The sequence below is a fragment of the Lethenteron reissneri genome, chromosome 17, assembly GCF_015708825.2.
Source record: "Lethenteron reissneri isolate LAM-NWPU_2019-01 chromosome 17, ASM1570882v1, whole genome shotgun sequence".
Lineage (NCBI taxonomy): Eukaryota > Metazoa > Chordata > Hyperoartia > Petromyzontiformes > Petromyzontidae > Lethenteron > Lethenteron reissneri.
This window is the reverse complement of record NC_083795.1, coordinates 5814656-5830860: the sequence shown is the minus strand read 5'-3', so window position 1 is coordinate 5830860 and position 16205 is coordinate 5814656. Positions and strand designations below refer to the sequence as shown.

The following is a 16205-nucleotide window of genomic DNA, read 5'->3' as shown; positions in this document are numbered from 1 at the left end:
AATCCTTTATATTAAGTTCACTTGCTTGCTTGCTTGCGCGCTTACGACCGTGCAAATCTTTCGGTCGTTTTTTAACCCACTTCCCGTGATCCAATCGAGCTGACATTTTGCACACAGACTCGTTGTGCGTGACAATTTATTTTCGTGAAATTTTTTTTCCAAAATTTTACACTTTTTAGGAAAAAATTAATTATATTTAATTACCGATTGCTTAATGGTGGCAGGCAATCATCTGACTCATAGGTGGCAGCCATCTCAAGCCAGAGGACGAGAGGACTCTAGCCGCCACGCATATAAAGGATTTAAAAACTTTGTTTTTAAATCCTTTATATTAAGTTCGCTTGCTTGCTTGCTTGCGTGCTTGCTTGCTTGCTTGCGTGCTTGCTTGCTTGCTTACGACCGTGCAAACCTTTCGGTCGTTTTGTAACCCACTTCCCGTGATCCAATCGAGCTGACATTTTGCACACAGACTCGTTGTGCGAGACAATTAATGTTCGTGAAAATTTTTTTCCAAAATTTTACACTGTTTAGGGAAAACAAATTAAATATTTAATTACCAATTGTTTAATACTGCAGACAATCATCTGACCCATAGGTGGCAGCCATCTCAAGCCAGAGGACGAGAGGACTCTAGCCGCCACGCATATAAAGGATTTAAAGTGAAAAACTTTGTTTTTACGGGTTATACTTACTTATTACGGGTTAATTCTTTTTTACTTGAAAAGCCTGCCGAGTCAGCTCTGTCCTCATGAGCTCCGCCAGGGCGGGGTGAGTTTAATTGACGCAGTCGATTACCTCCAGTTTCGAGTAATCGAGAAAGCTGGCCCAATGATAAACAACAATACAGGAATCTGTCGGTTATGAGAAAGTAAGACGCACCCCACATTTGTGCCCGGTGTGAATACAGCCTCTGAATGCGACATCTCAAAAGACGTCATCTAAATTGGGCAGGCATGCCCATCCAAAGAGTTTACAGAGTGATTGTATTCATTAGACCCTGGAATGAGGGGTGAAGTTCAACTGCATAGAAAGGGTATTGAGAAAATATGATGGTATAAGTGTGACTGAAGACACTTAATATGTACGTTTTGTTGAAATTATTTTGCACCGTAGGTAGCCATCCGTGCTAATAGAGCGATACATGCCAATTCGTCACTAGTAGAGCAGACCGGTGTGTTGGAGAGCCAAGCCACAACATTTACAATCTGAGTACGACGTAATTACAACTAGCTTCATCAGGCGGCAGCCACGCGGATGAGGACATTGATAGTCTTGTGCTTGGATTTGATGATGTAGAGGGTTTCAGCAATGCACATGGCCAGATTCAGGTATTTTGTCTCTTTATAATATAACATTTTCCAAAAATACAGTAAACAGTGGCATAGCTAGTTTCAGTATGGGCCCTGTTTCAAGGGATGAACTACAGCCCCCCACCCCCCTCTGCCTGCCTTCTTCTCCCGTACGTATGCATGTAGAACTTCTATCGCACAGTACATAGCCAAGCGCGCTCCCTCTTCATAGCCCGGCACCTGAGCTCCTACACACCCAGTGGGCCACGTCGCAGTTGCACCGCCTGCACACACTCGATGGCCACTCCACTGCAGCGCACACACGAAGCCTGTGCGTCGCCGTGCCCGCGCAGGGTCGATGTCGCAGCCCGACACCTCGTGAACGGCGCGGCTCCTCGGGACCGTGTAGTGCACCTCCGCCTCTCGCCAGAGGACCCGTGTCTGGGTCTCAACATCCGCGGCGGCAGCGAATTCGGCCTCGGCATCTACGTGTCAAGGTGCGCGCACAAACACACACACACACGCGTCGCCACGGCTAGGGCGATCCGTGTAATTGTGATGCTTGCATGTTGAACTTCTATCTTAATTTTGGAGCTTTCGTGACTGCTGGAATTATTCTTTGGTTCTTTCGGTAAAGTCACGTATAAAGATAAAGTAATCAATTAAATAATAGCATACTACGACGTTTCGATTGCAACCTGATGACGATTGCTTGTGTTGCAATCAAAACGTCGTAGTATGCTATTATTTAATTTATTATTTTATCTTTATACGTGTTGAACTTCTTTCGCGCCATGCGTCACCAACCGTGCTAACCGGAGGTGTCAGGGGAAGGAGAATAAGCTGAACGCAACACGCAGTTCAATCGAGATGATGCTTTAAAAGTGCATAGCTCCAGTGGCTTCCTAATATCAGACGGAAGAGCGTTCCAGACGGCTGCAGAAGTGCAACTAAAAGCGTAACGCAGTGACCCCGTCTTGGCTGGCATAGTTGAACCTTTTCCATTTCCTTTGTTTAATTTGTCGTTGTCTCTGTCTCATTTGCAGTTTTGTTCGGCATTTTAGTAATTCTTAACCTCTCAGTTTGCACACACTCGTTAATGATGATGTATCATGTTCACACAGAGGCCCGTAAGAATCGATGTGTATCGATGCATCATCACGCTGCTAACATCTCACATGGTGGCGAGATGTTAACTACCTCGCCTGGTATACAGGAGGTCGTGGGTTTGGTTCCATCCCTGACGCCTGTATATTTGGAGTTTGCATCTTCTCTGGGTCCTACGGTTTTTCCCTCCACATTTAGGAACACGCGTTTAGAAAATTTGGCTGCTGTACATTCCCACATGACAAGCCACTTCGTTGAGCTATCATTTGTGGCCAGGTCGCTTCTGAAAAAGAGCTTTACAGCGCAGCGAGGCCTTACCTGGTGAAATACAAGTTTAGTTTTAGTTTAAACGAATACCGCCCCTCCCCGCCCCTCCTCTCCTCGCCGGCCCAGGGTGGACACCGGCGGAGTGGCCGAGAGGAGCGGAATCAGGATCGGTCATCAGATCGTCGCTGCGAATGGCGTCAACTTTGAGGGAGTGTCACACGCGCACGCGGTCGAGACGCTCAGGCAGCACGAGCACGTGATCCTCACCATCCGGGTGAGCGGCTCCACGCTCACCGCCGTGACATCGCACCCTGCACTGCATCGGCAGCGGTGTTAAAAATAAAGACAAAATGTATTTATCTTCTTGGTTCTTTCGGTAAAGTCACGTAGAATGGAAATAATAAAATAATAAAAATAAAACATAATAAAATAATTCTCACGACGTTTCGGCCGCGTATATCTAAGCTGGGTTGGAGGGGGAAGAGCGCCTTGACAAAAGAATTTGCATATCAAGAGGAATTTAGCATCTTCTTGGTTCTTTCGGTAAAGTCACGTAGAATGGAAATAATAAAATAAAATAAACATAATAGAATAAAATAAAACAAAATGTATTAATAGATCACGGCGTTTCGATCGCAGCACAAGCGATCGTCATCAGGTGAGACAAACACAGCAGGGGAACTGCTGAGGCAGCAGAACACCTGCGGTGTTTGTCTCACCTGATGACGGTTGCTTGTGTTGCGATCGAAACGTCGTGATCTATTAATTTTCTATCTACGTGACTTTACCAAAAGAACCTGAATATGGATTTCTGCAGTCACGAAAGCTTCAAATCAAGAAAAAATGTATCGTTATCAAGTGCGTTTGCGACATTTATCGCCTCAGTCGAGGAGATAAAAATTACGAATTAGCGAGAAACTTCATTTTACAGTACACGTTACATGACGTTATATCATACGTTATATTACACTCTATGCAACACTTTGTTATAGATTAAACTTTATTATACACATTTTATGAATTATTTGCACATTTCCGATTAGCACGGTTGGCTATGTACGGTGCAAAGAAAGTTCTACGTTGTTCTAGAATCATACCGCATCATCGGGCTCGGTCTCTAATGTTCAGTACTGTAACTGCAGTTCAATGACACTGCTTTCTCAGTATATGTGCCAAACCTTTGGTTTAATCACACTGCACTACAATCACACTGCACTACATTGTCAGGCTGTGTCAAATCTTCGGTAATTGTATCAACAAGGTCAGATGTTGCATTAATGGAATCATTCCCTGGGTGTCCATCAAGTTTGAAAAGTATAAGTGGTGTATCTTACCATTTTCTCGAGTCAGAATTGATTCCCTTTAATGGCCACTACTGTTATTTACAAATTCGTTAAGGTAGTTTATTCTTGATTAGAAGTGTCTTTAAATTAATGCAATGTATCCTGTGCAGCATAGTTTAAGATTCTAAATGGTTTAAAAAAATATTTATACATTTGTATCTTATTCACTAGCAGAATGTCTGCATATAATTGTTGTTCATCCTATAATTTGTCCCAAATTTTTTTAAATGAATAGCTCATATTAGAATTCAAAGTTGAACAGGAAATCCAGTAATATCCTTTGTAATACATGCCTCAGGTGAAGTCAAATCATGGCATTGCCTTTGCATACAAGTGTAACTTTATTGCCAAATGGAACTCTTTCGTGAGTGTTGTGTTCAGTTCATAGTGGACACATTTTTCTACAACTCCTCTGTTGGATTCTCTAGGAGGTTGGCCGTTACCCAGCATTCCAGGAGCTCGTTGAAGAATACAGCTGGCTCAACAAGGGTGAGTTCCTTTTGGCGATGACGCTAAACACACCACACCGGGCAGATATACCGTGGCTCAGCCAGCCGTGAGGAGTGAGAAGATCTTCTCTGGTGGAGCTGCGGCCGAGTGCCATCTATTACAAGCGAGAAGCTCCCACGTGTCCTCCAACTCACACATCCATCCATACATTATAAGGTCCCGATCATTATACACAAAGTGCTTTTCACAAATGAATCACAATACCGAGTTGAACTCGTCAAGGAGCCAAACCCATCGCGCAAACTCTGGACATCCTTGCAGCAGCGGCTTTTGGCTAGCCATCGAGCAAAGACGGTCACTGCATCGCTCGCAGATGCACTTCTGCGGCCATCTGGAACTCTTCCTTCCGATATTAGCAAGCCACTGGGAGGTATGTACTTTAACATTTAGATTGTAAACTCATTTCTTGAGAACTGCTTTTTGTCTCTAGTTTGTTGTCCTTCCCCCACACCTCCGATTCGCACGGTTGGCTACGTACGGTGAGAAAGAAGTTCATCATACATTCACACTGGAAAGTAATTCCGCAAAACACACAATGATTACTTACAGCTCTTTGTCAATCCGCCGGTGGACGAAGGCTTTCTCACACCGTGTCCATCATGGGGGTTGCTTGTCCATACCTGACCACGCTTGTCAGTGTGGTTTGCTGAAGGGGTGCGACCGGGACCGGTTCAGACATCGCTCGTCACTCATGTTAGCCGTGGCCGCAAAGTAAACTCCGCTCTACGGTTCATAGCGCAGGGTGCTAACCGATGCACCACTGCACTACTACTCCACCCACACTCGTAACACATTCCTCCTGCGGAGGGAGCTGGTAGGAACGTTGGGTTGCTCGGTCAATGGCCAGGGTCAACGGCGGCATGGTGTATTCCACAAATATGCCCGACTGTGAGAGCGGGCACAAGCCGGCGTGAGTAGGTTAAACGTTGAGTTTTATAAGGGCACCACGGGGTGACCAGCCCCTCCCCACCCAGCCCCATCCCTCCCACCCCCCACCCAGCCCCCACCCAGCCCCTCTCCACCCAGCCCTTCCTCACCCTCCCCTCCCCACCCAGCCCCTCCCCACCCAGCCCCTTCCTCCCCACCCAGCCCCTCCCTGCACGACGGACGGACACAATAATCCCCTGTGGGCTGGTGTAACCAGGAGGTTCCTACCAGTATTAACTGAATGAATGTCGTTTGGTGTGTGTCCCTTCCTTGATCGTTGCAGTCAATGTCCACGTGTCTCCACCAAACACTGCTGCTGCTGCTACTATGGGCTCATCCTTGGCCAATGGGCTCCTGCCGAGCTACCAGCTCTCCCCTCCTCTCCCAGAGCAGCACTCGGGATCTTTCCACGATGACCTCTTGGCCTCGAGTGACAGCGAAGCTCTGAGCACGCGGAGAGAAGCCTTCGTCCAGACAGACCTGGACCAGCATCACCCCGACGGAGAGCCCCAGTCGTCCGACGGAGAAGGTACAGATCATCTCTATGGCAACATTAGTTACCACCCTCCTTCTTGTGAAAAACCTTCAACCAAGTGAACCTCGCCTGACAAACCAGTTTCACATCTTTTTACACCTTCTTGGTTCTTTCGGTAAAGTCACGTAGAAGGGAAGTAATAAAATAATAAAAATAATACCTAATAAAATAATTCTCACGACGTTTCGGCCACAACGCAAGCAGCCGTCCTCAGGTCCTCAGGTGAAGAATGAAACACCACCAAGCTTGGAGCGTATATTTAAGCTGGGTTGGAGGGGGGAAGAAGAGCGCCTTGACAAAATAATTTGCATATCAAGATTAATTTTAGCATATTTAGCAGATTTATAAATATGCTAAAATTCCTCTTGATATGCAAATTATGTTGTCAAGGCACTCTTCTTCCCCCCTCCAACCCAGCTTAAATATACGCTCCAAGCTTGGTGGTGTTTCATTCTTCACCTGAGGACCTGAGGACGGCTGCTTGCGTTGTGGCCGAAACGTCGTGAGAATTATTTTATTATGTTTTATTTTTATTATTTTATTACTTCGCTTCTACGTGACTCTACCGAAAGAACCAAGAAGATGAATCCCTGCAGTCACGAAAGCTTTAAATCGAAATCTTTTTACACATCACTTCAATCTGCATTATAAGAAGCGTCTCGTCTGCCCACGAGTCTGTCTGTCTGTCAGAGCAGTTCCTTGAGAATGTTTTTGTTGTTGTACAGATTCAAGTAAGTGCACATTCTGCCCGGAAGGAACCAAACGCCGATGGTAGTGATGATAATCTTGCACGACATGTGACTTGTAACCTAGGTAAAAAAAATACAGTTGCCGGAAATGTTCACAATTCTCATCTCATGGGGTTTTAAGATGACTTATTTGCAATGGCACTTTCATTTTATTAGTGCACCATGATAAGCTCAATTGTGAGCGGGTGGTGTAAGACAAATTCCCTATGAGGATTCAGGTCTCTCGCGTAATTCTGCTGTATTGAGGGAAAGCAATTACAACCAAACTATTAAAGATAATGGAAATATTTTAGCTCATAGTATGGTATTCAATATTTCCTTGGCCAAACCCGCTGGATAAATGAACATGTTACATCGAGGAATGTTGTTGAACTAATGTCGTGCTGACCAGACGTGACATAAACATGCCTCTCTGCTTAGATCACAAAAAATACCTCTGCTTAGCTGAATAGCACAACATTACCGCAGTGTTATAATAAAAATCAATATACCATACAATTAGATTTGAGACAGGATATACATATTTATTATGTTTTGTGGTAAGTCATGTGATGCATCCTGTTTTCCAAATGATCACACAGTACCGTGCTGAACACCCACTCTAGACACTAAACATTTCTAACTTTTGTAAAGTGATGTAATATTACAATACCAATATCGCCCTTGGCCAGGATAGCCTAACAGAATCTCAAGACACTTTGTCAAGAAGCTACTGCTTTTTTGGGAACTTTAGCCACTTACATTAGCGAGCGTTTGGCTTCTTGCGGGAGGAGAATCGATAACCCAGTTAAACGAGGTGGGAAAACCGAGTGGTCCACACAGATAGATTTATGGATCCATTGCTCTACTTCCATCTCCCGGCCACCTCGTAATCCAAGAGAACAGCACCCAGAATTCGCAGGCAATCTCCCATCAAAGTACTTGTGTCGATGGTCTGGAGACCAGGAGTTCGACGATCGATGTTCGGTCTGTCACCGCGTTGACAGCATCCGTCGTGATTTCTCACTTGACAGAGTGGGCGGCGGTGATGGCTGCCATCTTCCACTCCATCAAAGTACTAACCAGGCAAAAAAGTTTACTTGGCTTCAAAGATCTGCCGAGATTGGGCACATCTACGGTTACTCTTTGGTTCTTTCGGTAAAGTCATGTATAAAGATAAAATAAGAAATTAAATAATAGCATACGACGTTTCGATTGCAACACAAGCAATCATCATCAGGTATAAATGAAATAGCAACAAAAATCTAACCAGAAAACTATCGACAGACATATAAGCAGACAGATATTGTGTTGCAATCGAAAGGTCGTATACTATTATTTAATTTATTATTTTATCTTTATACGTGACTTTACCGAAAGAACCAAAGAGTAATTCCTGCAGTCACGAAAGCTCCAAATTTAAGATCGAACCACATCTACGGTGATATACGGTCGTAGAGCACCTATATAAGACTGTGACTGTGACGGCCACAAACGTTGGGCCCCTGACTGCGGCGTGCCAGACGCCGTGGTGAGGCTGTCCGAGACGTCCCGAGACATCTTGCTGGTGAGGCCGCGCACGTTTTCTGGCGGGACGGACGAGGCCCCCAAGCCCAAGTCGACCTTCTCTGCCAAGACGGCCCTGCTCACGGCCCTCAGCTGGCCGCGCCGGCCAGCCCGGAGGTCACAAAGCTCCAGGACGCTCACAGGTGGCGTGGGGTTCCGTGGCCCAACGAGGGCCCCCTTTGCACGACAGCACCGATGAGATGACGCCGCCACCTTACATCGGTGGGCGCGGTGGTTAACTATGAAACCGCTGCCATGCGTTTGATGAATTATACGCGTATCGTTTGCACGAGCCTACAATTATCATTTCTTGTGCCCACGATTCGTGCATCGTGAGCGATACTGTAGATTATGTGGCAAATGTAAAATTATTTGTACAACCAAAATTGTGACGCTAAATTGTAAGCGTTGATCGAATTTTTGGAGGGAATAAATAATTACTGCCCCACAGCATGAACAAATACAAAGCTAATAAAGCCGTTATTTCTTTACGGTACTATTTGTGTAGAAATTGCATAAAATAGTAATGATGGATTTTCCAATGAGCAAACCTAGTTATATGAGATGATACCAATACAAATATGAGAAAATAACCCATTACATTGTGGCGGTAAAGTATGGTCAAACAATTCGCTTATCTATTTTTTTATTTCTTCTTGAGACACATTGGTATGTTACTTTTTATTATTTAAGTTTAGTTTACAAACACCAAGCCAACCTGCTGTCATCCACCTGAAGTACAGAGATGGAGCGATGAAATCAGCTTGCGTGCAGATGCTAGATGGATTGAAGCTTACCTATTCTCTATCGCCCATCATCTTCCCTCACCCCTCCACTTTTTCCTGTCTCTCCCCTATCCTTTTTTTTATCCCTAGTACCCACTATCGTGGTCACTCATTCCTCAAACCTTGCACGCCTCTGCCATCAAAATCGTTCTACTCTGTCACCTTTGTTTTAAACTTATGTCATGCGCCTTGAGTGAAGGCGCTCTACAAATATACAATTAGATTTGGTTGCATCACAAGACCACTGAGAGATTACGAAAGCTTGGTGAGGCCTTCATCCAGCAGTAGTTGGATCATGACCGATGATTGAAATGATGATCTCTTTATTTGGATACCTGGCCAGGTTTATATTAGCCTTTCCATTCCATTTTAATTTTATTTACGAGCTGTAAGAAAGAAAATTATCTAACTTTGAAAGTACATTCTGGAGCGGGGATTACCGCATGACAGCACAGGAGACGGATGAGTTTTTGCTGACGGTGACAGCAGCGATGGTAGCAACGCAGCCTTCTCATGCCCCAGGCAGCAAAGGCCACACTGCTTTGGAGAGATGGACGTGCATGGGAGGAAGTGTGGAGATTCACCAGGGCCAGATTTATTGCGATGAGACTTTAAGGGTCAAGAGCGATTTGTTAAACTTACGCCAAGTTGAATGAAACCGAGTAAGACCACAGACAAAAGGTGATTTATGGACAGCAAAATACACTCTTGTGACTATAAGCCTGGTCTCTGCATGTCACGTGACATCACCATTCTGCGTAAATATAAAGCACACAGCCTCGGTTTATACCACTGAAACAATGTGGCCACAATATTGGTGTAAACTACCAAGATTCAAAATTGTCACAAGAGGGCTGTCTGCTATTTAGAATTCACCTCCCTATGTATTTTTATTCTTATGCCAAGAGCCTGTACACGCACTTTTCTGTCGATGAGTTTCTCATAATTTATAGAAAGTGTTAGTCCAGTCCTTATGTCCCACCACAGTGCAAATAAAATGTTGCATCAATCGTCAGCGGTATGCAATGTGTAACTTGCATTTGGATGTAGAAGCCAAACCAGGCTACTGGAAGCACCTGCATTGATTTAATAGTTTTAAATAATGTTTTAGTCATTTTGTCAATCCAGTGGTGGATTAAGGCCAGCACACGTGGTGTCAGCCATGGGGTTGTTGAACCATCCAGTATTTCCCCATACTGGTCAATGCAGGTTGGTAAAATTGGGGTTCCAGGACGCTTTAATGATCACTCGCCACTGACGTTAGCCGTGGTTGGGAATCAAACTCAGGTTGCCCCGTTCCTAGCTCAGTGCACTCACCTTTGCTCCACCCCTTCACCGAGTGCTAATGTACATCAAGCATATGAAGTTAAATTACTTGTCAATAGTATGAAGTTTTAAACATACCTGCAATACCTCTTTTATAGTACAGTATTTAAAAATTTTTGATAAAAAATCTCACCGGAAATTTGGCGATGCTAATCCATTGCCTAGAACACGTATTTCCCTAGTTGCATTGTCTAGAACACGTATTTCCCTAGTTTCAGCAAAGGTGACCTGACAACGCTGCGATGTGTATGCTGCGATGCTCTGCAGCGACTGAAAAGTCTCACCACACATCGCCCCAATTGCACTGCCCACATAAAAGCTTCGTGCACCACCAAAATCAACAGACGGACCGAAAACACCTAAGAATAGGACAAAGAGTGACTTGTGTTCTCTCCGCGTAAACACGACGCAACATTTCAGTCAGTGGCCCTGGCGGACCAACGTCTTGGCCACCACGGGCCCATCGTCCGCTTTTAGCCCCGCAGGCCACCGAGGGAGGGAGTGAGGCCGCTGCCATGGCCACGCTGTGCATTAAGAATGGAGCTCTTTGTTCTTCCTAGAGGAGGAGACAGATGAGAAGGTGAAGAAGAAAGTCAAGAAGAAGCTGACGTGGGTGAAGAAGCAGCAGCCGGGCACGACGAGGTCGCGCCCCGTCATGAGCCTGTTTCGCGGAGGCCGCGCGGGCCCCGCTGCGGCGGCGGCCCCAAGCGACGAAGGGCCCTCCGCGGGCGACGGGCCACCGCCCTCTCACGCCACGCCACGGCCCCCGTACCCCGGGACGGCGGCTCCCGGCTACCCGCACGAGGGCGGAGATCTGGCCCACGCGCACGGGTCTGCTGACGGTGAGTCGATTCGATTACTTTTTTTCAACGTTTTTCACTTTGGGATTTTGTCGCGGGTTACCGCTTGCAAAGGTTGCACGTGCAGTTTTATGTTCGCTTCTAATGCGAAGGAGGTCCATTGCCCGAAACATTGTGATGTGCGTTCTCCTTTTGGGGTCGTGTTAATGAGGAACGTGTCGGGTTTGTGTTGTTTGTGCATGTGCACCACTGCCAACGTAGTATCACGTTTTTTGTGATTTTAATGTCATTTTTGAGGAAATGTAATATTGAACGCATGTGTATATAACCTGATTTTCTATTCGTATTCGTCGAGTTCAATGTACAAAAAAATTTAAATGAGTATTGTGTTAATGAAATTGGAAATCATTTTGTCAGGGCTTAGGTAATCCAAAGGTCGATGTCTCAACGTCACGTAACCATTTTTTAAAATTTCTGTAAATAATATTTAAGTAACAAGTGACATATTTTTTGTTATCTTCACAGCATCATCACCGAGACCAAGATTTGTTATCCGTCCTTCAAAAAGTAATTCATTCCAAATGGTTGCCATCACTTAATCCCGCGCGAAAAAAAATCACACGTTCGGCACTCGAAGAGATTACAGAAGTCGCTCCATGGCATTCACTTTCCGAGATTTCTGAACAGCTTCTTCAAAATCGTACTCGGCGTGACGAGCTTGTGCTGGGTGCGCGTGTGTGTGAGCAGCGATGCGGAAAAGCCGGCGTGCCTCGTCTCGGTTCGGCTCCCGAGGCTTCCACGATGCAGGGCAGCAGCAGATAGAGCACGCGCGACAGGCGGAGGAGCAGGTGGTGTCTCAAAGCCCCATCGAGGAATCCAACGGTACGTCGGGTTACGCTGCAGAGAGACCAGCAGGGTGCTTCATCATGAGCCATGATCTGTCCACTGCTGGATGATGGCCTTCCCGTAGTCACCTCTCGTGGTCTTGCGATGCAACCATCTAGGCAAGGCGCCAGGGGTTAATGCTTCGAGTCAGTCCCACCCTGCCCAGTAGAAGTGGCACGAGTGCCGAGGGAGTGGGTTAACCGTGTCTCTATACTCATTGGTTCTTTCGGTAAAGTCACGTATACAAATAATAATCGATCACGACGTTTCGATCGCCACAAGCGGTCGTCCTCAGGTGGGAAAGGACGACTGCTTTGTGTGGAGATCGAAACGTCATGATCTATTATTCTTTTTCTACGTGACTTTACCGAAATAACCAAAGAGTATGGATTCCTGCAGTCACGAAAGCTTCAAATCAAGATTTAACCGTGTCTCGTATAAACACTCGAGTACGTGAATGGGGTCGGGAGCTTGTGAAATAGGACATTCGTGGTTTCTTTGTTAACCCAGGAAATGATTACTCGACCTCAATTCTCATAGCTCTCACCGAAGTGTTTTCGGTTGGACCTCGTGTTGTTCGGCACGATGTCCAACATTTCGCTCGAGGTGATGAGAGCTTATTCAGGGACGAATTGAAGAACTAATTTGCATTACTGAAGAAGCTCCCAGCACGTGGAGCAAAACGTCGGACATCATGCCGTACAGCTCGCGCTAAAAGACATCGGAACGCGATAAAGCGCAGCCACGGAAACCTACGCAGTAGTCTCAAGACTCGTGTTATGCGGGATCGTGATTTGGGATTTTTGTCCAATTTATGTTCTGCGTGTGGGATGAAAAAAATGTCGTAGAGAACACGGACACGCAGAAGGAGTTACCGAACTCAACGTAATCAATACATGCTCATAATCAATACATGCTCATACGTGACTTTACCGAAAGAACCAAGACGATGAATCCCTGCAGTCACGAAAGCTTTAAATCGAAAATTATGAATAATATACGTATTTGAACTGCGAAATTCTTTCATACTGTACTTGGGAAATAAGAACAAAACTAAGAGTATGGATGTGTTTGCAGATTACTGTCCAGTGCTTAGAGCTACTGAAAAAGGGATGCCAAGAAAGCAGTTGATCACTCCTGTTCCCGGTGAGTTCAGTCTTTCTTATTCATCCATCACCGGGTGCCGTTTTCGGACAACTACCATTGCACACTCATTCATTACACGGACACAGACAGCCCTTTGCCATGCAAGGATTCATACTCTTAGGTTTTTTCGGTAAAGTCACGTGGCTCCTCCCCCCTCCTCTTACCCTATATAATAATTATAGATTTGACGGAGACTTGTGTTGCCTCCGAAACGTCGTGATTTTTATTGTTTTATTTGTATTAATTTTAATTTCATTTTTTTACCTACGTGACTTTACCGAAAGAACTAAGAGTACTATATAATAATGTCCCATCACAAATAACTCTCACTACAGTTATTTTGCTGTGCCTTTTTACACCTGATGAAGGAAGCTTGTGTTTCCTCCGAAACGTCGCGATTTATTATTTTATTTCAATTATTATTTCTATTGAATAAATTATTTATATTATTATTTATTTCTTTATTCCTACGTGACTTTACCGAAAAACCTAAGAGTATGAGCCCTTTGCCAGTTCACCGGTGGACGAGGGTCTCCTTACGTCGCGCAGGTCATCAGCGTTGTTTGACCACAATTCTCCACGCCGGTCGGTGTGGGTGGGGCGAAGGTGGGGAGCATAGACCTGGTGGCATAGTACAATCCAACAATGACTTTTGCTGCACAACCTTCTGCTGCCCACACGGAGGCTAACAGCAGCTTATAACGACCTGCTATAGATGGTGCTAACCCCATCCAAGCAAAATTAAGTCTACAGCCTCCTTGGCTTCCGGAATCTGTTGAGACCGGTCACATTCAGGCTGATTGGATCTTAGGCTTATGCTGATTATGGTTGTAATAATTCACTCCCTAGGCAGTTTGATGAATTGTCACGATTCTATGAAATGTATATATTTTTTTACATTGTGGTGATTATAGGGGCCTCTAGTAGCTGCAGGGATCACATTAACAACCCATTGCATACATCTAAAAAATAATAAAAACCGCATACTTTCTTACATATGTGATTCAGTCCATCAGCTTAAGAATCAATATGAATGCATCGACGCAGCATCGTTACACCCATTATATCCGTGGCTGCTTTGAAAATGACTTGCCGATGTGGTTGCAGATTACCATGGTGGATTTTTGCTGAGACCAATGAATGAGGAGGAGGAAACGTCTCGGCTGTTACGAGCATCGCTCGCTCGGATGAAACTCAAGCCGGTACCAAAGGTCGCCTCTCTGGAGGACGTCTCCGTAGGTGACTTTGCTGGAGCCTCAGCGGCGAGTGCTGCTCAACAGGACGGCAGAGAGCGCGGGCACGGTCTCGTTTTCTTAAAGATCTCTAAAAGGAAGCAATCGCTCGGTACGTCGCGCACACCGATGAGCACGGTTGGCCACGTGCAGTGCGAACGATGTTCAACGTACGTACACACACTGCACGTAATGCTCCGTTGTCAATGTATCATAATTTGCCCAGATAAACCTCACTTGCTTTTGTACGGAGGCGACAGATAGGTGGTTTGGCAATGTGATGGCAAGAGACAGAGAAGATGCGATTCGAAGAGCTGTGAAGATGCCGCTTGTGCAGGGTAGGAATACGTAAAGGGGCCATTGAAGGAAGGATGTTGTGGAAACTAAGTAAGAGGATGGTGGACGTGACTCAAGAAGAGGCAGAGATTAGAGGTACATCGGAGCAACTGATCTCAAGAGGAAAAACCTCATTCAGCCTCGAGAATATTTTATAATGTCGGGATGCTGCCATGGTGTGATGGTTGGCACATCGGATTTGAGATCCAGAGATCGGCGGTTTGTTCTCCCGGTGATGTAGTTGAATCACCGGTGTTTCTGTCCACCCTGCAGTATAAATGGACACACAAATGAGTTGATCGTCAGGTCAACGTGGTTGGTGTAAGGTGTGGGTAAAACTATAAGAAACTGTGAGCAATTTTTATTTTACCTGGTAAGGCCCACTAAGCTGTAAATATTTTTCAGAAGCAACTTGTTCCCACAAATGATAGTTCAAGGAAGTGGCTTATCGTGTGGAAATGTATAGCAGCCAAATGCGATGGCTTGTGTGGCGATCGAAACGTCGTGATCTATTATGTTTTTTACCTACGTGACTTTACCGAAAGAACCAAAGAGTATGGATTCCTGCAGTCACGAAAGCTTCAAATCAAGATTCAGCCAAATACTCTCAACACATGTTTCTAAATTTGGAGGGAAAAACCGGAGGAACCAGAGAAAAATCCACGCAACCACGGAAAGAACATGCAAACTCCAAAGACAGGCGCTCATTGACATGCGCGATCGATGCGTTTCTGGACAAACGTGCGCATCTCAAAATCGCGTACGTCAAAAGCAATTTACGTCGCGTTGCGGACGACGTTATTCCGAAAATTGCCTCGCGTGTGTCAATAGAAAGGTCTCAATACAAAGCGCGCGTTATTCCATAATGGCGTACCACAAAAGTGCGTGAACCGAGGATTGGCTTCTTCTTGGTTCTTTCGGTAAAGTCACGTAGAAGGGAAATAATAAAATAATAAAAATACAACATAATAAAGCAATATAATACTATTATTTATTAATATTATTGAAATAAAACATAATAAAATAATATAATAATATAATATATTAATATTATTTTATTATGTTTTATTTTATTCTTTTATTATTTCCCTTCTACGTGACTTTACCGAAAGAAGCAAGAAGATGAATCCCTGCAGTCACGAAAGCTTTCAATCGAAATTTGAGGATTGGCTTTATAGAGGCTTCAGGGTCGGGATCGAGCCCACAACAACCTGTAAACCAGGCGCGTTTAGTCAGTGTGGAAGAGTAGGCAAAATACCCCCGAGAAGAGCTCCCTCTAGTGGAGGCCCTTCTGACAGCATTGGCGCGAGCAAAAAATTGCAGGGCTGCATGCACCGTTGTTACCTTGGCGTGATTGCTTTGTTTGACCCCATTCCCTTTCCTCTGTGGAAGACGTGTGCATTAAAGATGTGCAACCGCCACA

General features: G+C 45.1%; 1 protein-coding gene across 1 annotated transcript in view; it reads left to right on the top strand.

Annotated features, from left to right (window-relative positions):
* The window catches only part of LOC133343373 (PDZ domain-containing protein 7-like), a 28017-nt gene that overhangs the window by 4041 nt on the left and 7771 nt on the right, over positions 1 to 16205 (top strand). Inside the window, exons 4-13 of the mRNA XM_061552948.1 lie at positions 1643 to 1786; positions 2790 to 2937; positions 4435 to 4495; positions 5727 to 5972; positions 8230 to 8415; positions 10944 to 11225; positions 11709 to 11750; positions 11931 to 12065; positions 13146 to 13214; positions 14322 to 14558. Of these exons, the coding sequence (XP_061408932.1) occupies positions 1643 to 1786; positions 2790 to 2937; positions 4435 to 4495; positions 5727 to 5972; positions 8230 to 8415; positions 10944 to 11225; positions 11709 to 11750; positions 11931 to 12065; positions 13146 to 13214; positions 14322 to 14558 (1550 nt within the window). The remainder of the gene's footprint in view (positions 1 to 1642; positions 1787 to 2789; positions 2938 to 4434; positions 4496 to 5726; positions 5973 to 8229; positions 8416 to 10943; positions 11226 to 11708; positions 11751 to 11930; positions 12066 to 13145; positions 13215 to 14321; positions 14559 to 16205) is intronic.